At 37.8% G+C, this 25,657-nt stretch overlaps 1 protein-coding gene across 2 annotated transcripts in view; it reads right to left on the reverse strand.

Annotated features, from left to right (window-relative positions):
* Positions 1–3,090: 3,090 nt before the first annotated feature.
* aig1 (androgen-induced 1) overlaps positions 3,091–25,657 on the reverse strand; it is a 166,724-nt gene continuing 144,157 nt past the window's right edge. The window contains 3 exon segments of one of the 2 annotated variants that reach the window (NM_001100245.1): positions 3,091–5,571; positions 9,124–9,287; positions 19,077–19,192. In NM_001100245.1, coding sequence (NP_001093715.1) covers positions 5,534–5,571; positions 9,124–9,287; positions 19,077–19,192 — 318 coding nt within the window. In that variant the 3' untranslated portion in view covers positions 3,091–5,533. 2 annotated transcript variants of the gene reach the window in all.

The raw sequence follows: 25,657 nt of genomic DNA on the forward strand, positions 1-25,657 counted from the left end.
TAGATGGGTCTTAGTAGTGCTTTGTAAATGAGAAGTTTGACCTCCCACAAATCTATACTCCTTTTAATACAGCTTAAAACCTTGTTTGCCCTTACATCTGCTGACTGGCATTGCTTGCTACAGACAAATTTATTATTAAGTCAAATTTATTAGCACCCCTAGGTGTTTTTCTAGAAAGGATTAATCTTAATAAAGCTATAAATGTCTTGCATATTTTAAAATCCCAGGTGCATAACTTTACATTTATCAACAGACTTGGCTACCCAGATTGAGAGTTTTGTTAGCTTTTGGTGCAAGGATGCCACATCCTGGATAAAATTAATTGGCCTGCATAATCTTGTGTGACCAGAAAACACAGATATATTACTTACAATGTCCACACCCAAGTCATTAAAGGAGAAGGAAAGGCTAATAAAGAGTTAATCCCTTAAGTCTCCCCATATTTCTCCCATTCAGCCAAACTGTAAAGAAAGTTCCTATAATCCCTCACTGCACCAAGAGCAAGACTGGTGCACATGCTCAGTTAGTTAGACTATGAGTCAGCTTCCTGCTGATTGGCTCAGATCACACATTCCTAAGTGGGGGGGAGTGAGTTCTTAGCATTCTTGAGGGAGGGGGGAGCAGGAGAGGGGAGAGAGCAGAGAGCTGTGTGTCTCTGGCAGAGGAAAACAGACACAACAAATCTTTTGATAGAAGGCTCAATGCAGAGTTTCTGTGAGTGCTTATGGCTGTATTTACATAGACCTTTCTGATAAAGCTTACTTTAACTTTAACTTTTACCTTTCTTTCTCCTTTAATGAATTAAATAAAAGTTGACTCAATCCAGAATCCTGTGGGACCCCATTAGGAATCCTACTCCGGGTAGACAATGTACCACTGACAACCTTTTTTTAGAGCCTGCAAGGCAATCAGTTCCTTGTTTCTATTTTTTGCCTTCCTGATTGCTGATTTACTTCATTTGCTGTAGTATTTCCATTCTTTAAAAGCAGCTTCTGTCCCCTCTAACTTGTAGTTTTTAAATGCCAAGACATATAATGTGGTTCTTAATACTTTTAAGTAGTTTTAGTGAGAAACTAGAAAATGAATAGTAGAGGGTCTAAATAGCATGATGAATAATAAAACTTGACAATAACAAAACTGTAGCCTCAGGCAGGAATAGCTTTTTTCTCTTTGGGTCAAGGACTCCCATTTGAAAACAGGAGGGCAAACTAAAAAAATTATAAAAAATGAAGAGCAGTTGAAAAGTTACTACAAATAGGACATGCTATAACATACTAAAAGTTGACTCTGCTTTAAATCCCTTAAAGGACAATGAAAGGTTAATATAAATTAAAAGTAAGTCTAAAGGCATTATTTTTAAGTACTTACTGCATATCTAAATTCCCAGATCCCTGCTTGCTTCTCTGAGATATGGTGCTGGCAGCCTGCAGCAGTGTGAAGACTACAGTGACATCACTGAAATCTCTCTCCCCTTCCTGTAGGCTGCCAGCGGCAGCCTTCCTATTCTCTGAGCATGTGTGTAACTTGATCCTGTCTGCTGTTCTGAGCTACACATGCCCACCAGCCAATCAGAAGCGGATCTGCCAGAGGGGAGGGGGGGAAGAAATGAAACACATTTGCAGTATGAAGCAAGGAGGGAAAGGAAGGGAGAATACCTTTTTAGAGATGGCTGCCTGTTCTAGAAAATGTGAAGTAAGTGTGACTGAGTAAATATTTGATTAGGTGAGCCAAAAGTGTGGCGTTTTTACTAAACAACAGGAGGACTATTGGGCAGTATACTTTTTAAATTTTGACTTGCATTCTCCTTCAAAAAATCAGATTCCCCATATTCCCACTCTTTTCTATTATTCTTCAGAGTTTCTCACACTAACTAGAGTCACACTAAAATTCTTTGGACTTTTTGCTTTTGACTTCACACCATCCACAGTTTGAGAGGGATCTTTTTAAAATTTTTGTCAAAAGAAGATATATCTGCTCATGCACTTCTGATTATAGTAAAAAACATCTCATCAAGTAGTAATGCGTTAAAGGAAAACTATACCCCCAGAATAAATATTTAAAGGGATACTGTCATGGGAAAACATGTTTTTTTCAAAATACATCAGTTAATAGAGCTTCTCCAGTAGAATCCTGCATTGAAGTCCATATTTTTATATTTAGTTTTGAAATTTCACATGGGGCTAGCCATATTCTTCATTTCCCAGGGTGCCACAGCCATGTGATCTGTGCTTTGATAAACTTCAGTCACACTTTAGTGCCGAGCTGCAAGTTTAAATGATATAACCCCCCCTCCCAGCAGCCGATCAGCAGAACAATGGGAAGGGAGCAAGATAGCAGCTCCCAGTAGATATGAGAATAGCACTCAATAGTAAGAAATCCAAGTCTGGCTTGGGACTCCTCCAGTTACATGGGAGCAGGAGAAACAATAGGTTACGTGAAAGCAGTTCTAATGTATAGTGCTGGCTCCTTGTGAAAACTCAGACAATGAGATGACTGCCTACACACCAATATTACAACTAAAAAAAAACATATTTGTTGGCTCAAGAATAAAATTTTAAATGGTAGAGTGAATTATTTGCTATGTAAATCAGCCCAATCCAAACGAGCGGATCTTACAGTGTATGGCCACCTTAAGGCTAATGCCACACGAGGAGTAGGGTGGAAATTTTCGGCAAGCGTAAAAGCACTTGCTGAAAATTCCGCCCTACGTCTCCTGCCTGCACCCGAATTAATGAGATACGTTTGGGTGCAGGCACATGTAGCTGATATACGCATGAAAACGCGAGATAATGCAAAGTCTCGCATTTTCATGGGTATATCGGCTACATGTGCCTGCACCCGAACGTATCTCATTGCAGGCTCATGTAGGAGGCGTAGGGCGGAATTTTCAGCAAGTGCTTTTACGCTTGCCGAAAATATCCGCCTCGTGTGGCATTAGCCTAACATAAAAAGTACATGGCTTGTTCCATTTGGAAAGTTTTCTGTGACTGCCATTCTATGCCTTTTGGCATGGCACAACATCAGTCAATGCAGCTGCATCCTCATTCACTTCACCACAGCAAAACTATGACAGAAAAATTTAGATCCAAGAACGGAAGTGGTCATTTTTATTCGTAAATATACACTTATGATCACATTAATAAAAGATCATATACAATAAGAGGTATACCATAATTTGTAACATCTCAAAAGATAAAAACCAAACTATTTATAGTAAACAAAGGAAAGTACAGTGTACTTTAAGTTGTCTATTTGTAAATGGGATTACTCTTATCATACTGCAAGAGAATAAAATAGAAGGCATCTGAATAGTGCATTAATAGGTAGAATTCACAGTAATGCAGGTTTTTTTTTACAAATTGACAGCTTTCTGCATTCCTCCTTCAAATTATTTTATGATGAAATGAAGTGATTTATTCTACAGTGTCTTGAGCAGAGAAATTTGATTACCCATTGCAGCTGATCTGTATGATTTTACCATTCTTAGGCTGATGCCACACCAAGGGGCAGATTTACTAGACCACGAATCCGAATCCCAAAAGGGAAAAAATCGTATTGAAAACGAAAATTTTGCGACTTTTTCATCGCCGTCATGATTTTTCGCGACTTTTTAGTCGCCGTCGCAACTTTATCGTATTTTGCGTGACTATTTCGTCGTTGTCTCGATTTTTTCGTATTGAAATATAGTAAGCGGCGGAAAAAACAATCTGATATTTTTGCGACAGCGACGAAAAAGTAGTGGAAAATATACTAAAAAGTCGCGCCGGCAACGAAAAAATCACGGGACATACGAAAAAGTCGCGCGGCGACGAAAAAGTCGCAAAAATACAGATCATTACGAAAAAATGCATTCGGACGCCTTCAGACTGTTCATGGATTAGTAAATCTCCCCCTATGTGTATGGGTGATATTTTCGGTAAGCATTTTTTCGCTTGCCGAAAATATATGCCATACGCTTGGTGTGGCATAGGCTCCTACCTGTGTCTGCACTCGAATGAATGAGATACACTCGGATGCAGGCACATGTAGCCAAAATACTTTGCATTCTCTTGCGCTTTTATGCGGATATCAGCTACATGGGCCTGCACCTGAGCGTATCTTATTCATGCAGGCACAGGTAGGGCACATATGGTGGGTATGGTGCATATTTTCGTTTTTTCTGCTTGCCGAAAATATACGCCATATGCCTGGTGTGGCATCAGCCTTAGAGCATAAAAAAGATCACCTTCGTTTTTTCTGAGAAACCAGAAAAAACATGAACTGAATGCAAGTGTGAGCAACGAACACATATATATATATACCCAAATGTGCAATTGTAGAAAAAGTGCATAAACACTATAAACTTTCAAAAATACAAATGTTTGTTACACAGACATACCTGATTTTACAGATTAAAAACAAACCATAATACTTAATAATACATGGTGTCCAACCCCCCCCCCACCCCCCTTAGTCGTACTGCGTATTGCAGCCCCTCCCTGCCTTGTTCCACCGTGAAGAGACATTCTGCTTTCCATACTGGGTTGTGCATAGATTCTTTAGCAGAGGGCCTTCAAGTTCTAGAATTACATAGTTACATAGTTACATACGGTTGAAAAAAGACCAGTGTCCATCAAGTTCAACCCATCCAAGTAAACCCAGCACACCTAACCCACACCTACCAATCTATACACTCACATACATAAACTATAAATACAACCACTAATACTAACTGTAGATATTAGTATCACAATAGCCTTGGATATTCTGATTGATCAAGAACTCATCCAGGCCCCTCTTAAAGGCATTAACAGAATCTGCCATTACCACATCACTAGGAAGGGCATTCCACAACCTCACTGCCCTCACCGTGAAAAACCACCTACGCTGCTTCAAATGGAAGCTCCGTTCCTCTAATCTAAAGGGGTGACCTCTGGTGCGTTGATTGTTTTTATGGGAAAAAAGAACATCCCCCAACTGCCTATAATCCCCTCTAATGTACTTGTACAGAGTAATCATGTCCCCTCGCAAGCGCCTCTTTTCCATCGCTTCAAAATGGAACATGGTGAGGGAAGTGTTGGGTCACTTTGTAAGCCTAAAAGCATGGGGAAAATGGTCACTGTGAGCCAGGCAGACTATCATGGTTTACTTTCAGTCTGTGTAATAAGGTATGTTTGTGAAAAAAAAATATATTTATATTTATTTTTGACAGTTCCGAAAGTATTTATTCACCTTTGCTATTTTTTACACTATTTTATAAATAGAAACAGTAAGAGTAAATGTTACTTAGGCTATTTAGGTGGCTTGCCAATATAGAAATTATGTATCTGTGATAGCATATGATTATTGTATGGGTGAAGAAGTACAGCAGCACTATTCACTTGTTGTTGCTTATGTGTTGCTCTCTTTCTATGGTGCTTCTTTGTAGTAAAGGGCTGAACAAAACAGTTTGAGAAAAAGAATCTTCTTATTTTTGTAATAGATAAGACACACACTCTTGGCATTTCCAATTCTTGAGATTAGCATAATTTCTTTCAGTTTATTCTTACGTGCTTCAGTCCATCTTTGGTCTTTTATCTCTTAGTGCATCACCTAAAAGACACAGATTTAAACACAGCTAACTATAGTTGCCGCAAAACAATTCTGTTTAAATTCTTCAGACTGGTCTTTATTAATTACCAATACAGGTTGTGCCTGGAGGCTGGTACAGTAAAGCCTGTGTACAAGGTACCTTACTTTTAATGTAAATCGCAATTGCCGTTAGGCCTGATTGATAGGGGGAAACTCACAAAAGTGGAGATAGCCCTTTTTTGGATTAAAAGTGGTGGTAAAACGAGTGTAAAACACTTTCTCTATATTCACAAATAGAAATCAGCCTAAATTTCAACTCAACCGTCACTTTTTAGTTTTTGGTGAAAGAAATACAGTTTACACACACTTTTGTGAATTTGTCTTTTAAACAAAATTCAGAGGGGATTTTAACATTTTCCCCGCCATTTCCAAAATGGAGTAAAGCTCAGTGTAACTCTGTCAGATGAAATACAGGATGTTGATTTCTTTGGTGTTGTTTTGAAATGTTGTAGTGTACTAAGTTTTGACACATACAAGTCAGAAATCTCCATCATGAGACATGAAGATTTCTTCTCTCTGTTGCATTTCCACAAAATAAATAAAACATTTTTGACATACATATCCCTATATTATGCAAAAATGGCAATTTCTTTTTTTTTTTGGTATTTAGACTCTTAAATCTTTTTACAGAATTGGAATTACACAAAAATGTAGAAAAATTAGAAAACACAGCTTGTCCTGAAAAAAATGATGTATAGTTTTCCAGGGCAAACTAAAATGACCTTTCAGAAAATGCCCCTGACTAACAAATAAAATGCAAAATCCTGCTGGCAAAATCCTTATTTTCTCATGTAGATGTGGGACTGGATTTGATGGCACACAGACAGATTTAAGCGTTAAAGACAAATTCAGAAAAATGATTTGGTAAGATTTAAACAACAAAATTTAAAAGACAAAATCTGAAAACCGTCTGTGTAAAAGACAGATTCACAAAAGTGGAGATGACTTGGAGTTTGTGACTAAGGTGGAAAATTCCGTAAATCTATCTCCAGTTTTGTTTTGTCTTAAAATCACCACTTTTGTAAATTCCTTCAATAGAGTTAATATTATTGGTATTTTTCATGATGAATACAGGAGTTGATGTTGCTGAACTAAATATTGCATCTTTTGTTAGGTACTATGAGGGCATAGTACACTGTACTGTAAAACCTATTCAACAGTTTACTGACCTTGATTAAATATTAATCATATAACAAGATAACATTTTGACTTGCTTTCTATTTGTCTGGCTGGCAGAGGCAGTGTTTCTTACCTAAGTAAAATACTCAGTGTAATGTCTGTTTAAGTCATCTTTTCATAACTCTTGGGAATGGCTACAATCTTTCAACAGATGTTTTTTAGAAGCCCAATACCATTTGCCTGGCAAGATATTATTGAATTTAGAGGAGCACAGAGCTGAAGGAAAAATATACCCTAATAGCGGTTCCATTCAAGCCTCAACATGAAGTATGATTTAATGAGCATTCCAGATGCAAGCCTGCAACAGGATATTTCATGTGTCAAGTAAGTTCAAACAATCTAGCCCATTTAAAGGACAAGGAAAGGCTAAGACACTTGTGGGTGCCAAAATGTTAGGCACCCCCAAGTGACTTAAATCACCTACCTTGTACTCCAGGCTGGTGCCCCTGTTAGGAGAAAACTGCACCAGCCAGTAGTTGTACAACCAGTAGTTGTAGCGAGTGCTTCCTCCTTCCAGCTTCGTTCTGCCAGCAAATTCCCAGGACCGGCACATGCGCATTAGAGTGAAAAGCCGACTTTATAATTTAAGTTCGGCTTCTTCACTCTACTGCGAATGCGCGCGAGTGAAGCAGGAAGGTGGAAGTACTGCAACTACCCTGGGATGGTGCTTTTCTCTCTGAACAGGGGCACCAGCCTGGGGTAAAAGGTAGGCGATTTAAGTCACTTGGGGGTGCCTAACATTTTGGCACCCCAAGTGACTTAGCCTTTCCTTGTCCTTTAATAGGTCACTTGCCACTTTTTGGGTTCTAAATAAATATGAAAATGTACCATAGATTGGCACTGATGTCACTCTTGATTTTTAAGGGCCCATTATCTTGTTACCTTGTTATTGGTCCTTAATTCACTTAAATCATATATGCATTGTGATGATATGTCACTCTTATTTGGAAACCAAAGGGTTTGAGTTGGCAAGGTAACAATAGCTTTATGGCACCATCCAATTGGCATACTACACTTAACTACATAACAGTTGTCATGCTGGAAATGGCATCTTGTAATAAAATAAAGTGCAAATTGCTATGTTCATAAATAAAGCCTCTCTCCTCTAGTTTTGTTTTAATCAAGTAGATTAGTTCATTAATTAAAAAGTATGCTCCAGCACAGAAATATTGCGGGTTCTATATAGTATGTTTTCATGTCCAAAAATCTGCAGCATGGGTTTAACAAAAATATTGCCAATAAGCTTTATTTGTTGCTAAAAGAGTGATCGATTGTATATAGCATCCATAAAAGCTATAGTATCCTTGCATTGGACTCACCTGCAGAAAAATCAAGTGAGCACCTCTTCTTCTTGTGGATTTTCTCTATAACGCCAATAAAATCTGTGACCAAGGTTGTGCACTATAGTTGGACTGAACTTCTAATTCAACATTATTACATATTGGTGTTCATAACAATTCTGTTTATAGGTGTGTTTAGGTTGGAGGGAGGGCCCCACCCCACAAGTGGTGTCTGTTAATTGTTTTATGGGTTAGGGCTGTGGCACACGGGGAGATTAGTCGCTGTGCAAGAAATCTCCCTTGTCGCGGGCGACTAATCTCCCGAAATGCCATCTCACCGGCTAAAATGTAAATTGCCAGTGGGATGGCATATGCAGTGCGGTGATTTGTCGTGCGGCGACTAATCTCCCTGTGTGCCACAGCCTTTAGGGTTTTTAACATTTGCTGGCTGTATTGGCAAATACAGATTGTTATCTTATTATGTGTGACTTTTAATGTGTCTATTACCTCTGGGGTCATTAGGTGCCATGCTTACTTAAGATTAACACTTCTTCCTCCCTGCCATTTCTGGGATTTTGTGTATACTGTCCAACTACTTTCACTTTAACAGGGAAGTCATGATGAATGCATGTTGTCAGTACCTTTTGGATGCTACATGGTAATATACATCTGCAGACTGCCATTACAAGTAAATTATTGCTGTTATCCAGAACAAGGGTAAGACTCTCCAAAATCTGATTCTAGGAATAAATGTAATGGCTTCCTGCATAGATAGGCATTTATCAGTTTCCAATAAGGAAACAATCTTAAAGGTGTAGTATACCCTACTCAATGGATAGGGCTTGTGCTGGACATACTTTGTGCTTTTTTTATTTCCAAAAAATATATTTGCTATTTTGTGAGCTAAACAGGCCAAACAGGGAAATTAAAGCAACACTGTGATGTTTTATGATTAAGAAAAGTAGACAAATAATAAGTATAATGATTGTTTCTTTCTGCAATTATCAAGTTAAAAGCCTGCAAATACAAATAGATCCCTATCTAAATAACTTACATTTTTCTGCTTCCCAAATGAAGTTGTTCAGTTTCTCTCCCAGAATATAAAACATGTTAATAACAACAGTCACTATGATAAAGAAGACAATTTTTGCTCCTGGACTGATGTACTCCAGAAGGGGGTACACCCACATTCCTGTCATATGGTGAACCCAACACACCCTGAAAAAAAGCACAAGAAAATAATTAATTGCAGCGTATATTAAAGATGGTGAAAGCTACAGATGTTTTTGGACTTAAATGCCTTGAAAGAGACCATTCACGTGGACAAATGCAAAGAATCTGGAGAATCTTAATAGGAAAATTCTTTACTACTAAGTAGCCCATGGAGACTACAAAAACCCTATCTGCAGTAGCCACATAAAAAAAATAATATTTATTTTGTGGTGAAGGCTGCTCAGACTATATGGGACATACTGTACATTTACAAGCTTATTAAACTAAATGAAAGAGTGACTTATGCAACCTAAATTTGTATAACATTTCAAAAAATAATAAAACCCAGCATTTATGACAGTTGATAATACATTACACCATTAAATAACTGTGCATGAAAAAATACTTGTAATGCTATAGGTTCTCATTGTAAGAGATTGTAACTATTGACCACACTCTTCACAATGCTGCCCTGTCATATTGTGACCCAATGCAGGAATGCCCCGGTCAAATCCTTATTTTTTGTTAGTTTAACTAACCAGTGGTCCTCTGACTTGAAGCATACTTAGCTCATAAAATTGAACCATAAAAACAGCAATTCACTCCTTTAGATAAGCTTAACAGTGTGGGCAACCTAGGGTGCTAGACACACAGGGGCTGATTTACTTACCCACGAACGGGTCGAAATGAGTCCGATTGCGTTTTTTTCGTAATGATCGGTATTTTGCGATTTTTTCGTATGTTTTGCGATTTTTTCGGATTCTTTACGAATTTTTCGTTACCAATACGATTTTTGCGTAAAAACGCGAGTTTTTCGTATCCATTACGAAAGTTGCGTAAAAAGTTGCGCATTTTTCGTAGCGTTAAAACTTACGCGAAAAGTTGCGCATTTTTCGTAGCGTTAAAACTTACGCGAAACTTTGCACCTTTTAAGTTTTAACGCTACGAAAAATGCACAACTTTTCGCGTAAGTTTTAACGCTACGAAAAATGCGCAACTTTTTACGCAACTTTCGTAATGGATACGAAAAACTCGCGTTTTTACGCAAAAATCGTATTGGTAACGAAAAATTCGTAAAGAATCCGAAAAAATCGCAAAACATACGAAAAAGTCGCAAAATGTTCGTTTTCAAGTCGGAACTTTTCCAATTCGGGTCGGATTCGTGGGTTAGTAAATCAGCCCCACAGTGTCAGAACCAAATAATTCATTGCTCTCTTTCCATCTTTCCATGCCATAACTGCTGTGTCAGGAATTCCAAAAAGAAAAGATTATATATATATATATATATATATATATATAAACAAAAAGTCCACTTTATTGCAGTTGGACACCTTATGAAAACACATGCATTCATAAAGCTGTATTTTGGCAAAAATCTGGTGCAGAAAGAAGTGTCATCTTCAAAGAAGTTTAAACTGTCACCTTTATGAATGACTGACAGTGTTTTGGATACAGATGGAGTAGAGATTACAATAATATTTAATTTGAAGCACACAGCACACCATTCTTTTAAACAGCAAATACGGTGTGCAGTGCAGTGTGCCAGGCACAAAATTGTCCAATTACAAAAAAAAACACCTTTTCTTTCTCACATTAACACTATGCCTAGTCTGTTGTATCCGTATCTTATAAATATTTTCTGGTAACATGCTGTATTTAAAACATTTATAAAGCTCATTTTGGTGATTCAATCAGTCCTCTATGACTCAGTCTCACAGCTAGTTATTTTATATGTTTTCTGGGTTGGTTTCTAGAAATCCATTACTGGTTTCTAAAACTGAATGAATTCAGCTTTGGCAGATTGCTTCCACAGGGGTTTGGAATAAGCTATTAATGTTGTAAAATACTTTTCCAGACCTATGCTTGTTAATTCTGAATTAATTTTTTGTTGCAAACCATTTTTTTTTTAAAATCTAGCATTTCTGTGATTAACAGATACAACTCTTATTAGCTCACATTTTATCATATAATTCCAATTGAATCCTTTTGCCTGGAATCTGAACTTTATGTTCTTCTCTATAAATTGTGAAAAGGCTTCAAAAAGGAAGGTAGTAGGAGAGATTATAGTGGTAGTTGCAAAGCCCCTGAAACAACAAATTATAGATATGAAGGAATTAGAAATGAAATAAATAAAATAATGGTGCCTTCTTGGTCTCAAAGTTATAGATGCAGATACACTATGCAGATCTGCTCCATATGTTGCCTTCACAAATGCCCATCATTCTCTTAGAAATACATTCACTTTACATAAACATATTTACTTAAGGACATGGTGAATGGGGAAACATAGAAAAAAATAAAGCGACCGATTTTTTTTTTTTTCATCAAGCATTAACTTATTAAAGAAGAAGCTTGAACCAAAAACTTTTTGTCACACATAAGCGAAAATCATATTGTTCCATTCATTTTCAATGAGGCTAAAAATCTCAAATGTTTTCATAAACTGAGAAAATAAATAAATAACGTTTTTTGAGACAATTTCCATTGACTTCTATAGAAACTTGGCAGCTTTTACTTGTCGAGTATATTCTGGCAGTTTTTTTGCCTTCATGTTGCTTAGAGTTGTTTTTTTTTTTATCAAAACGAGAAAAAACAACCCACTTGATTTTTGCTATTCTCCTAAATGTAGCAAAAAAAAAAAAAAAAATACATATTTGTATATTTAAGTTTAAACTTCCTATCTTCTTATCTTAATGGATGTCCTTGCATCTGCTCAAATTTGCTACCAGTGAATAAAGCATTAGGGAATTTATTTTATGGGCTCCTTGTATACACAGTTATCCTATTCCTCTTAAGCACCACTTGTCCAGTGTAAACAATCCCAACTTATCAAACCTTTCATAAATGAGACCTTCCATACCCATGCACTGCAAATTCTAGATGGGCTTTACTGCTCATTTATAAAATTGAGAATAATCCTTTCCTCCCTTAAACCTATATCCCTTTTAATACAGAACAGAACCTTGCTGGCCCTTAACGCTGTTTACAGACATTACTTGATACAGCTAAGTTTGTCCCATTAAGAGAATAAAGAGGTTGCATATTTTTAGATCTCAGGTGCATAACTATACATATTTTTCAAAATTGAATTTCACCTGCCATGTAGCCGTCCACAGTGCCAGTTTATCCAGATACTGTTGCAAGGATGGCATATTCTGGATTGAATTAGTTGTCTGGTATAGTTTTGCCACATGTGTAAACACTGATACATTACTTTAATTATTTCAATGATACATACAATGTTCACACATGTAAACCACCATAAACCATAAAATCTACAGTTAGTATTGATGTTAGTTTATATAGTTTATGTATGTGAGTGTATAGATAGGTCAGTATAGGTTTGTGTGTGCTAGGTTTACTTGGAAGGGTTGAACTTGATGGTCTTTTTTCAACCCTATGTAACTATTTAATACAGTACCACACAGAAGGTTAATGGTAAAATTAAAAAGATATTGGCACAATATTTGTACTTGGATAGAGGATAAATTAGAGAGTGGTGATAAATGGAAAATTTTGTAATTAAATCAGTGTTGGTAGTGGAGTACTACAGGGGTCAATCCTAGGTCCTTTGTTTTTTAGCTCGCTTATTAATAATCTGAAGGTGAGCATTAAAATTGCTATTTGTTTTTGCTGATGACACTACATTGTTCAAAACCATAAGTTTCATGCAGGATGCTGTCTCTTTGCAGAGTTTGTTTTCCTGATATTTTGGGGCAGATTTATCAGTGTGAAATTAGCCCCTTAATACCTCTTACATAAAGGGGTCTGTAGTAATCTTTCCATCTGTAGTAATCGTTCCATCTGTAGTAATCTGCCCCATAAATCTTCAGCACATTCATGCTCCTCCACAATTTAATTCTGAGTTTTATATCAAGCTTAACATACAGACAACAAGTATAATGTACATCCATTTTATTTGTACTGAAACATATGATGGCACGCTTGTGTTATCATAATGCTTTATTATTAATGTTAAAAACATGTTCTGTTCTTCAAAATTCTTTATAACTGTCTGAAACATTTCTCAGTTTTCCAATATATTTCCAGGTTTACACTTAATATACCAGGCAGCTGGATAGTGAGAGCTGAATAAACACTTCCTTTTGGTTGCAAAACAGGGGTGAAGTGAGACTAAAAATCAGGCCTGACATGTTAAAAAGTTTTATTTTTGGAACACAGAGGTGAACAGTGGTTCTTACGGCATGTATATATGGAAAAATATAAAGTATTTACATGTATCGATTACATTTCTCACAAACAGTTATATTGTATCAGTGTGATCTTGGTATAATACAAGATTCTAGATTATTGAAAATATAGAAGGGGAGGTAAATCATAATATTGTTATTTATATTTTCATAAACTTTTCATTTGTAGTAGTTGCCTAACTTTATATAGCCTATCCACTTAACTATATACTGTATATCCCAGTCACTCAGCTAAGTAACTTTGATAAGTAAGGTGCTGCCAATTCGGGCCCTTCAAACCAATTCGGCAAGGTCATCTGCCCATGTCTGGGCATCCTCCTTTAAATTAGCCAGATCTCGATAGGGAAGATTTGATTTTCGGTTGGATCGGTGACTGCATCTGCTCATTGATGCGGTCCTTGATCCGATGGTGCCTATGCCCGCCGTTGTAATTCAATTATTTTGCCCTAGGGCCAAATTATTGAATTGGTCCAATGCCACCCACTGCAGGTGTGCATATTGGGAGAAGATCCACTCATTTGGGGATTTATAATTTTGCAGATATAAACAGTTGGTTTCTGATTGCATCTCAGATTACTGTGGTCTAAATGCAGTAATAGTTATGCAGCATATAAATATACTCTGAGCCATGAAGCATGACAATGCTATTACTCTCAGAAAAAAAAGGAGGTCTATACAACCCATGACACCTGTATTTACATTTAATAATGGTTTAATGATTGGCTAAATCTCATGTTCATTACCCAAATGATTCCCCATTTAAAGTAAGTGCATTTAAATTTTCTAGTGTCTGGCGAGATACAGTGGATATAAAAAGTCTACAATATAATGATAAAATGTCAGGTTCCTGTGCTGTACAAAAATGAGACAAAGATAAATCATTTCAGAACTTTTTCCACCTTTAATGTGACCTATAAACTGTACCACTCAATTGAAAAACAAACTGAAATCTTTTAGGTGGAGGGAAGAAAACCAAAAAAACTAAAATAAAGTGTACACACCCTTAAACTAATACTTTGTTGAAGCACCTTTTGATTTTATTACAGCACTCAGTCCTTTTGGGTATGAGTCTATCAGCATGGAACATTTTGACTTTGCAAGATTTGCCCACTCTTCTTTACAGAAACAGCACAGCCCTCTTCAGATCACTCCACAGATTTTCAATCGGATTCAGGTCTGGGCTGTGGCTGGGCCATTCCAAAACTTTAATCTTCTTTCGGTGAAGCCATTCCTTTGTTGATTTGGATGTATGCTTTGGGTTGTTGTCATGCTGAAAGATGAATTTCCTCCTCATGTTCAGCTTTCTAGCAGAAGCCTGAAGGTTTTGTGCCAATATTGACTGGTATTTGGAACTGTTCATAATTCCCTCTATCTTAACTAATGCCCCAGTTCCAGCTGCAGAAAAACAGCCCCAAAGCATGATGCTGCCACCACCATGCTTCACTGTGGGTATGGTGTTCTTTTGGTTATGTGCAGTATTGTTTTTGCGCCAAACATATTTTTTGGAATTATGGCCAAAAAGTTCAACCTTGGTTTCATCAGACCATAACACCTTTTCCCACATGCTTTTGGGAGACTTCAGATGTGTTTTTGCAAAATGTAGCCTTGCTTGGATGTTTTTCTTCGTAAGAAAAGATTTTCGTCTTGCCACTCTAGCCCATAGCCCAGACATATGAAGAATACGGGAGATTGTTGTCACATGTACCGCACAGCCAGTACTTGCCAGATGTTCCTGCAGCTCCTTTAAAGGAGACATATCCTATAAAAATTAACAATGTACCAGTGAATTATACTCCTCTAGATATAGAAGGAATGTGCTAAAAAAGTTGTGTTTTGGACTGAGAAATTCGCCCAAAACCCCACTAGCCCCGCCCATCCGTTTCACTTCCTGCTGGCTGAATTCTCTGGATGAGCTGGGGAGCCGGTGGCCCTCAGTACACTGCAATGTAGGATAGGAACCAATCAGCAGCTAGGCTGACCTGATAGGGAACTGAAGCCTGTCTGTGCTTGTGTGACTGCAGGGCTGTGATTGGCTCTCCCCCTCCTACTGTGCTTCTGGCAGGGACCGTTAGGACACGCCCACCCCTTATTTCAAACTCTGACAGAGAAGTGATATGATCTATAGGGAGCTCCAATAAAGGGGCCATTTTTACAGATAGGATTAATTTTTAGCACAAACTGAAACCAGCACCATATATTCATAATTGCCTACAAAATTAGGGTTTATCCCATTTATCCAATATGTCTCCTTTAATGTTGCTGTAGGCCTCTGGGTAGACTCCCTGACCAGTTTTCTTCTCGTCTTTTCATCAATTTTGGAGGGACGTCCAGTTCTTGGTAATGTCGCTGTTGTGCCATATTTTCTCCACTTGATGATGACTGTCTTCACTGTGTTCCATGGTATATCTAATGCCTTGGAAATTCTTTTGTACCCTTCTCCTGACTGATATCTTTTAACAATGAGATCCCTCTGATGCTTTGGAAGCTCTCTGTGGACCATACCTTTGGCTGTGGGATGCAACTAAAAAATGTCAGGAAAGACCAACTAGAGCAGCTGAACTTTATTTGGGGTTAATCAGAGGCACTTTAAATGATGGCAGGTGTATGCTGACTCCTATTTAACATGATTTTGAATGTGATTGCTTAATTCTGAACACAGCTACATCCCCAGTTAGAAGAGGGTGTGCACACTTATGCAACCACATTATTTTAGTTTTTTTGGTTTTCTTCCCTCCACCTAAAAGATTTCAGTTTGTTTTTCAATTGAGTGGTACAGTTTATAGGTCACATTAAAGGTGGAAAAAGTTCTGATATGATTTATCTTTGTCTCATTTTTGTACAGCACAGGTATCTGACATTTTACCAGGGGTGTGTAGACTTTTTATATCCACTGTATGTGCCACAGAGAGACGATCAATTTTAAAAACAACCCTGCACTGCAGCCTTCTAATAAGAAACAAAAAAAGGAGAAACCCTCAAATTTATTATTGCGGGGTGCTCAGTGTAAAAAACACCAAATTAACCAGATACAGAAGTACACAAAATATGTGGCAACGTTGTAGATTTTTTAAAAAAGTAACCTTTCTTAATTTGTTTAAAACTCAGTGTTTATTATGAAAATTGTTGGTGTTCTTTCTCGATTTGGGAATAAATGTGGCAAAAAATGCGAACATGAATATACGTATGGGTATTTTCTAAAACCTTAAATAGTTCGATAAAGAAATTTGATAAAGAAAAAAATGTCAGCAGGTAAAAACTGCCATTTTTCAATAAAAGTTGATGGCAACTAACTTTTTTATTTCCCTACTTCATTAAATGATTCAAGATTTTCAGCCTCATTAAAAATTAATGAAACAATGTCATAATTATTACTTGTGTAAAAGTTTTTTCTGAATATTTTTTTCTTTTAAAAGGAGAAGGAAAGGTAAAAACTAAGTAAGCTTTATCAGAAATGTCTATGTAAATACAGTCATAAGCACTCACAGAAACGCTGCACTCTGTAAACGCTCTCTGTAAAAAGATTAGTTGTGTCTGTTTTCCTCATCCACAGACACTCAGCTTTCAGCTTCCTGCTCCCCCCTTCCTCAAGAATGCTAAGAGCTCACTCCCCCCCCTTAGGAATGTGGATCTGAGCCAATCAGCAGGAAGCTGACTCATAGTCTTACTAACTGAGCATGTTCACTTGGTCCCGGTGTCTGTGCAGGAACGAGGCATTATGGGAACTTTCTTTACACAGCTCAGCGTTTTTTCTTCCTGTTTAGCTTCAGTTCTTCTGAACAGGAGAAATATGGGGAGACTTAAGGACACTATTGAGACAACTGAAGGTATGCTTGCAGCTTGAGATTAACTCTTTACCAGCCTTTCCTTCTCCTTTAAATGAGGTAGTCATTACAAACAAATGTAACCATGCGGATGCTCCAAAATTGTTCCTATATATAACATATATGCTTTTCTTCCATTAGCCTGAATTATTTTTAAATACCTTTAATGACACGTATTATAACAAGATAGCCCATAATTCACTTATAAATGTTAATATGATTAATTTTTTTTATGCTCTTGTAGGTAGGGCGAAGCGATTGACCTCCCATCTGATGTGAATATCTGAGGTTCCCAGATACACATCTGCAAGATCTATCTTTGCCATCCAATCTCCATGGCAGATGTGTTGTGAGATTTGTGAGAGTTCTGATTGCATCCATCTTGAACATACCTACCAGGAGCCGTTAGGTTCAAGATGACAAAAAACTAATTGATTAATTGGCTTTATTTTCAGAAAAAGATGGGAATAGATTCTCCAAAAAGTTATTGCTTGGGTATTTCTGCAATGACCCCCTTCTTCAGGAGTTCTGACAGGATGGATTTCAATCCTTGAACTGCATCTACTGATCTGTTCTTTTCTGAAGAAATGAAGCTTCTTTTGGGATAATTATTAACTCCAAAGCATATCCCTCCAAAATAGTATTGATTACCCAGGAATCCTCTGTATATTGAGCCCACACTGTCCCAAATGCACTCAGTCTGCCCCCCTTTTGTGATAGAGGGGTTCGCGCATCTTCATGCCAACTTGTCTGTTTTTTTGTTCTCTCTTTTCTGAATTCTGGAATCTAGATCTCTATGGTTGTCAAGAGAGGGTTTGCCTGGTTTGGAATCCCGAAAGGCAAACTTTTATATGTCACAATAATATATTGTATATGAAACTGATTTTATGTAATTATCTAAAATTAACTACATGCAATCTAATTTATCTTTGTAATCACAATTTATTGTTTTTAAATAAATGGTGTTTTCATATTATGTTGTGAATAATATATTTTGTTTATTTAAGCTGATAAGTATTGACTTTGATAGACAATGAAAGCATTACCAATGACTAATAATTTTTAAATAACTCATTGGGGCACATTTACTAATCCACGAACGTCCGAAAAGCGTCCGAATGCGTTTTTTTTTAGTAATGATCGGTACTTTGCGACTTTTTCACGAATTGTCGCGACTTTTTCGAGCTCTCAATACGAAAGTTGCGACAATTCGCGAAAGTCGTAATGGCTATGAAAAAGTTGCGACAATTCACGAATGTCATAATGGCAATGAAAAAGTCGCGACAATTCACGAAATTTGTAATGGCTATGAAAAAGTCGCAACAATTTGCACAAGTCGTAACGGTTACGAAAAAGTCACGACAATTTACGGAAAAGTTATAACGGCGACGAAAAAATCGCAAAAAATACGAAAAAGTCGCAAAATGTTCGTTTTCCAAACCGAATTTTTCTCATTCGGATTCGGATTCGTGGATTAGTAAATCAGCCCCATTGTATCAAGCAAAAAAAATACTAAGCGTTATAGGGCTTAAATATTTTCACAATTATTTATGCACAATTAAAATATATTCATGCAAAACAAATAATCTGCCTCAGGATATGTGAGGTTTGTGGCACTTTTAGACATACACTTCTGAGGTATTTGTGTAATACTAGAATGATTATTGCTAACGTCTGCAAATACTTTAACTTAAGGATGCAAATGAACATGTTACTGAATATAGTAAATTACATTAACAATCTAGACAATGTAGATATCTTACCATAATATATAGCAGATGGAAAACAAACAGACTGTAACAATGCCACAAGTCCTACTTGGATACTGATGATGTGTAGTCCTCATCTCAATTAAAATGAAAGGCAAAACTGTAGTATGCTAGAAAAAGAATAACTATTTTATTTGAAATCAAAATTATATATCTCACCATGTCTGATCTGCAATACACTGTAACATAAAATATGAAAATACAGCAAAACAAAATTGCACAAAATTACACTACAAATGAAATATGCTAGTGGCACTCATCATCATTATTGTCAGTAATAATCTCACAACGGCCCCTGTCACCATTCTAGAACAATGAAGCAAGGCTCAAAATCAGAGCCATAAAAAAGAGGTAAGCTTAAATTAGTTTGATTTTGTTTCAAGAATGAACATTTACTTAACCAGCATTCGTGTATAATTGGAATCACAATAATAATATACAAAATTACACACAGGGAGGACAAGTATTATAATAAATACAATAGATAGAATAGTCTAAATACACAAGATCAACTGCCATGTGGTATGAGACAGTAGGGTGGAGGTCCCTGCCCCGTAGGGCTTACATGAATGTTTATACAGGTATGAGGCCCCTTATCCAGAAACCGGTTATCCAGAAAGTTCTGAATTACGGAAAGGTCATCTCCCATAGACTCCATTATAAGCAAATAATTCTAATTTTAAAAAATGATTTTCTTTTTATCTGTAATAATGAAACAGTATCTTGTACTTGATACTAAATAAGATATAATTAATCCTTATAGAAGGCAAAACAAGCCTATTGGGTTTATTCAATATCTAAATGATTTTGAGCAGACTTAAGGTATGGAGATCCAAATTACAGAAAGATCCCTTATCCGGAAAGCCCCAGGTGCCAAGCATTCTGGATAACAGGTCCCATATGTGTACTGTCTGTTTTTCAAATTAATTTTTATAAAATTCAAATGAATTAAATAAATCCCATTTTTTTTCAAAAAGCAGACTTAAATTTAAATTCTATAAAACAGGAGTGGTATATAGCATGAAACCTTTTTAATAGTATATAAATAAAAAGATTGCCGCACACAATTTAAAAGCCATCATAGTGTTTTAAAACAGTCTCCCCATAGGTGTCCGCATCTGTTCCACTGGTTAAGGTGTTGTAAGCACTATGGTTAGTCCCTAACTTGCCTGGCTTACTGTTGTACAAGTTAGGGAATTGGTTGCACTTACTTGCCTCCCCTACCTGCCCCTCATTAATACAGTACTGATGGACAAAGCCAGAGTTGTATGCACAAATGTAGCTAGTCAGCAGTGTAGCAGCTGCTTTGGGGGAAAAGATGGCTAGCGGGTTGGAGGAGATTTTAAACTAGGAGTGGGGGGGGAGGGTGCAGTGGGAAATTCTGTGGTAGACAGGATAGATGAGGTAGTGGGCATAGTAAGGGAAAATGGGGGAGGAGACTTGCTTCGGGATACTGATAATGGCAGGGAGGCCCATAAGTTGTTTACACGTCATTCTCACGCCGTAACCAGTATTAAATGTATGTTTACCAATGCAAGGAGTCTGACTGGTAAAATGGGAGAGCTGGAGGTACTGGCGTTGGAGCGGAAATATGATGTGATTGGAGTTGCTGAAACTTGGTTGAATGAGTCTCATGACTGGGCTGTTAATATTGGGGGGTATACATTGTTTCGGAGGGACAGGGGCAATAGAAAAGGAGGAGGAGTGTGTCTGTTCATTAAGCAGGAATTAAAAGCAAATATTAGGGAGGAAGTGATGGGGTTAACAGAGGGAGCTGAATCCTTATGGGTTGAGCTTCTCACAGATAGTAAAGAATCTACCAAACTAATTGTAGGGGTATGCTATAGACCCCCTAATGTAAGCGAAGAGGAGGAGGCCCAGCTCCTGTTGCAAATAGAAAAGGCTGCTAGTTTGGGGCAAGTGATAATAATGGGGGATTTTAATTACCCTGAAATTGACTGGGGCAATAGTACTGCCAGGACAGTAAATGGGAACGAGTTTATAAACTTGCTGCATGACAACTTTATGTCACAAGTTGTTGAGGAGCCAACCAGGAACCATGCTATACTAGATCTAGTGATCTCTAATGACCCAGAACGTATAGCAAATGTGCAAGTGGTTGAACCCCTGGGTAATAGTGACCATAATGTTATTTCATTTGATGTTTGGTGCAGGAAACAAATTTACACGGGGGCAACAAAGACAATGAATTTTAGGAAGGCAAATTTTAGCTCCTTAAGGGCAGCGCTTCAGGGCATAGATTGGGGCATTATGTTTTCTGATAAAAACACAGAGCAGAAATGGTTGTCATTTAAAATGATATTAAATCATTACTGTTCTCAATTTATTCCATTAATAAGAAAAAGTAGAAGTGTTAAGAATCAACCTATGTGGCTTAACTCTGAGGTAAAGAAGTTAATAGGGAAAAAAAGGAAAGCTTTTAAGAAATATAAGTCAGAGGGGACAGTAGATGCGTTTAATGATTATAAACACTATAACAAGTGTTGTAAAACAGCAATCTGGAAGGCAAAGATAGAAAATGAGGAGCGCATCGTGGCCGAGGCCAAGACTAACCCCAAAAAGTTTTTTAAGTATATTAATAGTAAAAAGATGCAGGTTGAGGGTGTGGCCCCATTGAGTTATAATAACAATATGGTTACAGCGGATACAGAAAAGGCAGATGTGCTTAACCAGTTCTTTTCTTCTGTGTATACAGTAAAGGAGCCAGTGGGCCAAGTCCCACCCAATAGCTGCACTGTTGCCTCAGCTCCAACTACACAGTGGTTGGCACAGGATATGGTGCTTAAAGGGTTACACACGATAAATGTAAACAAGGCACCTGGGCCAGATGGAATACACCCTCGGGTACTGAGAGAGCTAGGGGCAGAATTGCAGTGGCCCTTGTTTCTGATATTCTCAGACTCTCTTTCATCAGGTATGGTACCTAGGGATTGGAAGAAGGCGAATGTCATTCCCATATTTAAAAAGGGAGTAAGATCTCAGCCTGGCAATTATAGGCCTGTAAGTTTGACATCCGTGGTGGGCAAGTTATTTGAAGGCTTGTTAAGGGATCACATTCAAAATTATGTAGTGGAGAATGCCATTATGAGCAGTAATCAGCATGGCTTTATGAAGGACAGGTCATGTCAGACCAATTTAATTGCTTTTTATGATGAGGTAAGTAAGAAGCTGGACAGTGGGGATGCAGTAGATATAATCTATTTGGATTTTGCCAAAGCATTTGATACCGTTCCCCACAAACGACTGCTTTCTAAGCTAAGGTCTATTGGTCTTAGTGAAGTCGTTTGCACATGGATAGAAAACTGGCTACAGGATCGGGTACAGAGGGTGGTTGTTAATGGTACATTCTCTACTTGGAGTAAGGTTCTCAGTGGGGTCCCTCAGGGTTCTGTACTGGGTCCACTTTTGTTTAATTTGTTCATAAATGACTTAGGGGAGGGTATTATGAGTAATGTATCAGTGTTTGCAGATGACACAAAACTCTGCAGACCAGTCAATTCTATCCAGGATGTGACATCCCTGCAGCAGGATCTTGACCAACTGGCAATCTGGGCAGCTAAGTGGCAGATGAGATTTAATGTGGATAAATGTAAGGTCATGCACCTGGGATGTAAAAATATGCAAGCCCCATATACCCTTAATGGGACTGCACTAGGCAAATCCATAATGGAGAAGGACCTTGGAGTCCTTGTAGATAATAAACTTGGCTGTAGCAAGCAATGCCAGGCAGCAGCTGCAAGGGCAAACAAGGTTTTGAGCTGTATTAAAAGGGGTATAGATTCACGGGAGGAGGGGGTTATTCTTCCCCTTTACAGAGCGCTGGTAAGGCCCCACCTAGAATATGCTGTTCAGTTTTGATCTCCAGTGCTCAAACGGGACATTATTGAGTTAGAGAGGGTCCAGAGAAGGGCAACTAAGCTGGTAAAGGGTATGGAAAGTCTCAGTTATGAAGAAAGACTAGCTAAGTTGGGTCTGTTTACACTGGAGAAGAGGCGGTTAAGAGGTGACATGATAACTATGTATAAATATATAAGGGGATCATATAATAACCTTTCTAATGTTTTATTTACCAGTAGGTCCTTCCAACGGACACGAGGGCACCCACTTCGTTTAGAAGAAGGGAGGTTCCATTTAAATATTCGGAAAGGATTTTTTACAGTGAGAGCTGTGAAGTTCTGGAATTCCCTCCCAGAATCAGTCGTACTTGCTGATACATTATATAACTTTAAGAAGGGGCTGGATGGATTCTTAGCAAGTGAGGGAATACAGGGGTATGGGAGATAGCTCTCAGTACAAGTGAGGGAATACAGGGGTAGGGGGATAGCTCTCAGTACAAGTGAGGGAATACAGGGGTAGGGGAGATAGCTCTCAGTACAAGTGAGGGAATACAGGGTTATGGGAGATAGCTCTCAGTACAAGTGAGGGAATACAGGGTTATGGGAGATAGCTCTTAGTACTAGTTGATCCAGGGACTGGTCCGATTGCCATCTTGGAGTCAGGAAGGAATTTTTTCCCCTCTGCGGCAAATTAGAGAGGCTTCAGATGGGGTTTTTTGCCTTCCTCTGGATCAACTAGTAGTTAGGCAGGTTATATATAGGCATTAAGGTTGAACTTGATGGACGTATGTCTTTTTTCAACCCAACTTACTATGTAGTCAGCAAATCATGTGGCAGGGCACAAGTATGAAAAAAACCTGGTGGTTATTTTCAGTACAATAATAACTTCTTGGAATGCTTAGATTTTATTTCACCAATTCTAAATAACTTGTGTAATTCATGTCCCAAGTTATCCAACAGTAATATATAGATTAGCAAAATGTCTGCTCTCATTGGCTCTCGCCTTTGTCTGTAGGGAGTGGGGCCAAAATGGAACATGGATAAATAGAAATGATTATACAATAACTATTTTTCCTGCCAAAAAGGTTTTCTGTCAAGGGGATGAATTGGAAATAATGTCAGAAGCTTGTCACTTGAAATGTTTGCCAACATATTTCTCCCCTCAACATGCTAGGCAGAATTTAGTAGTTCATGATTCAAAAAAAGAATAGTTTTGCTGTAAGTGTGGGCAAAACACATACTAGAAGCCTGTGACATATATATATATATATATATATATATATATATATATATATACACACACACACACACAGTATATATAGAAGAAAGGGGAAGTTGCTCTCACCACTAAATTTTAAACCATTAGGTGGGGGTGCAATGAGGCATAACAAATATTTGACACTGTATGCTGGCTGCAAGCTGCAGCTAGTTACAGTGGTGTGTCAGTGCATACTAGAGTGGAATGTTTTATGCTTTCCTTTACAGTTCATGATAACGAGCATATTCACTGTTGTAAGCAATTGGTTTTCTACTTCTCTTTGCCATATAAACAAGCTTTATTTTCTGTCCTTTTACTATTTTACAGAACCCAACAGAACCAAAGAACATAATCCTGATACTTTGCACGTTTTGAAGGCCCTCGACTTGGCAGAAAGAGAGAATCTGCTTGAAAGACAAATAGAAATCCATCATGGTATGTGGAATAATGTACCCCCTGCAGTTAAATATAACAATACTAGAAGGCACCAAGAGGTTCTGTGACCATATAAAGGTACAATGCCATCCTCTGAAACGTAGTGAAACATCCATATCAAGGACAAGGCTGACTTCTTCACAGTAGATCAGCTTTAAGTAGTCATTCCCTGTTCTATTTAATAGTGAACATGGCTTAAGGTCCCCATACACAGTCCGATTAAAGCTGCCGATATCGGTCCCTTGGACCGATATGGCAGCTTATCGGCCCGTGTAGGGGCAGAACCGAGGGGCCTGGCCGACTGATATCTGGCCTGAAATTGGCCAGATATCGATCGGCCAGGTTAGAAAATCCAGTCGGATCGGGGACCACATCGGCTCGTTGATGAGGTCCTCGAACCGACTGCCCCATTGCCGCGTGCAGAATTCGATCGTTTGGCCCCAGGGCCAAATGATCGAATTTGCCTACATGCCTCCCCGATATCGCCACCCGTAGGTGAGGATATAGCTGTATGGCCAGCTTTACATTCTGCCTGTCTGCCTTAGCCAGTCACTGTCATGTTTCATATCACTGCATATACTGTATCATTTGTTTCTAGTATCCTCATCAATGAGGATTATGTGGTTGTGATTGTGTGGAGGAAGCTTGTCTGGATTAATTATCTAATATGAATTCGAACTTTTTACTGGTCATTGCTTAGTATGTGGCTGTTATAAGAATGCAAGAGTGAAAAAAATCAAATAACTATTGTTTTTGCTGCAAACACTTACAGGAATTACATAGGTCACCATTTTCTGGCAGAAGTACTTTCACAGAAACTTCTTCTCTGTTTGCATTTAGTGTGCACTTCTCTGCATTACAACTATTTACTGCTTATCCCAAGTGGAAACAGAACCAGGTGGTTTTAATTTGTATCTTGTTTATCATGATGCAAATGGCATTCTGATTGATCTGTAAGAGTTTTGAAAACCACAGCAAAGACAATTAGCTGTGACATTATCAAATTTATCATCAGAAAGCTTGCA

The sequence above is a fragment of the Xenopus tropicalis genome, chromosome 5 (genome assembly GCF_000004195.4).
Source record: "Xenopus tropicalis strain Nigerian chromosome 5, UCB_Xtro_10.0, whole genome shotgun sequence".
NCBI classification, from domain to species: Eukaryota; Metazoa; Chordata; class Amphibia; order Anura; family Pipidae; genus Xenopus; species Xenopus tropicalis.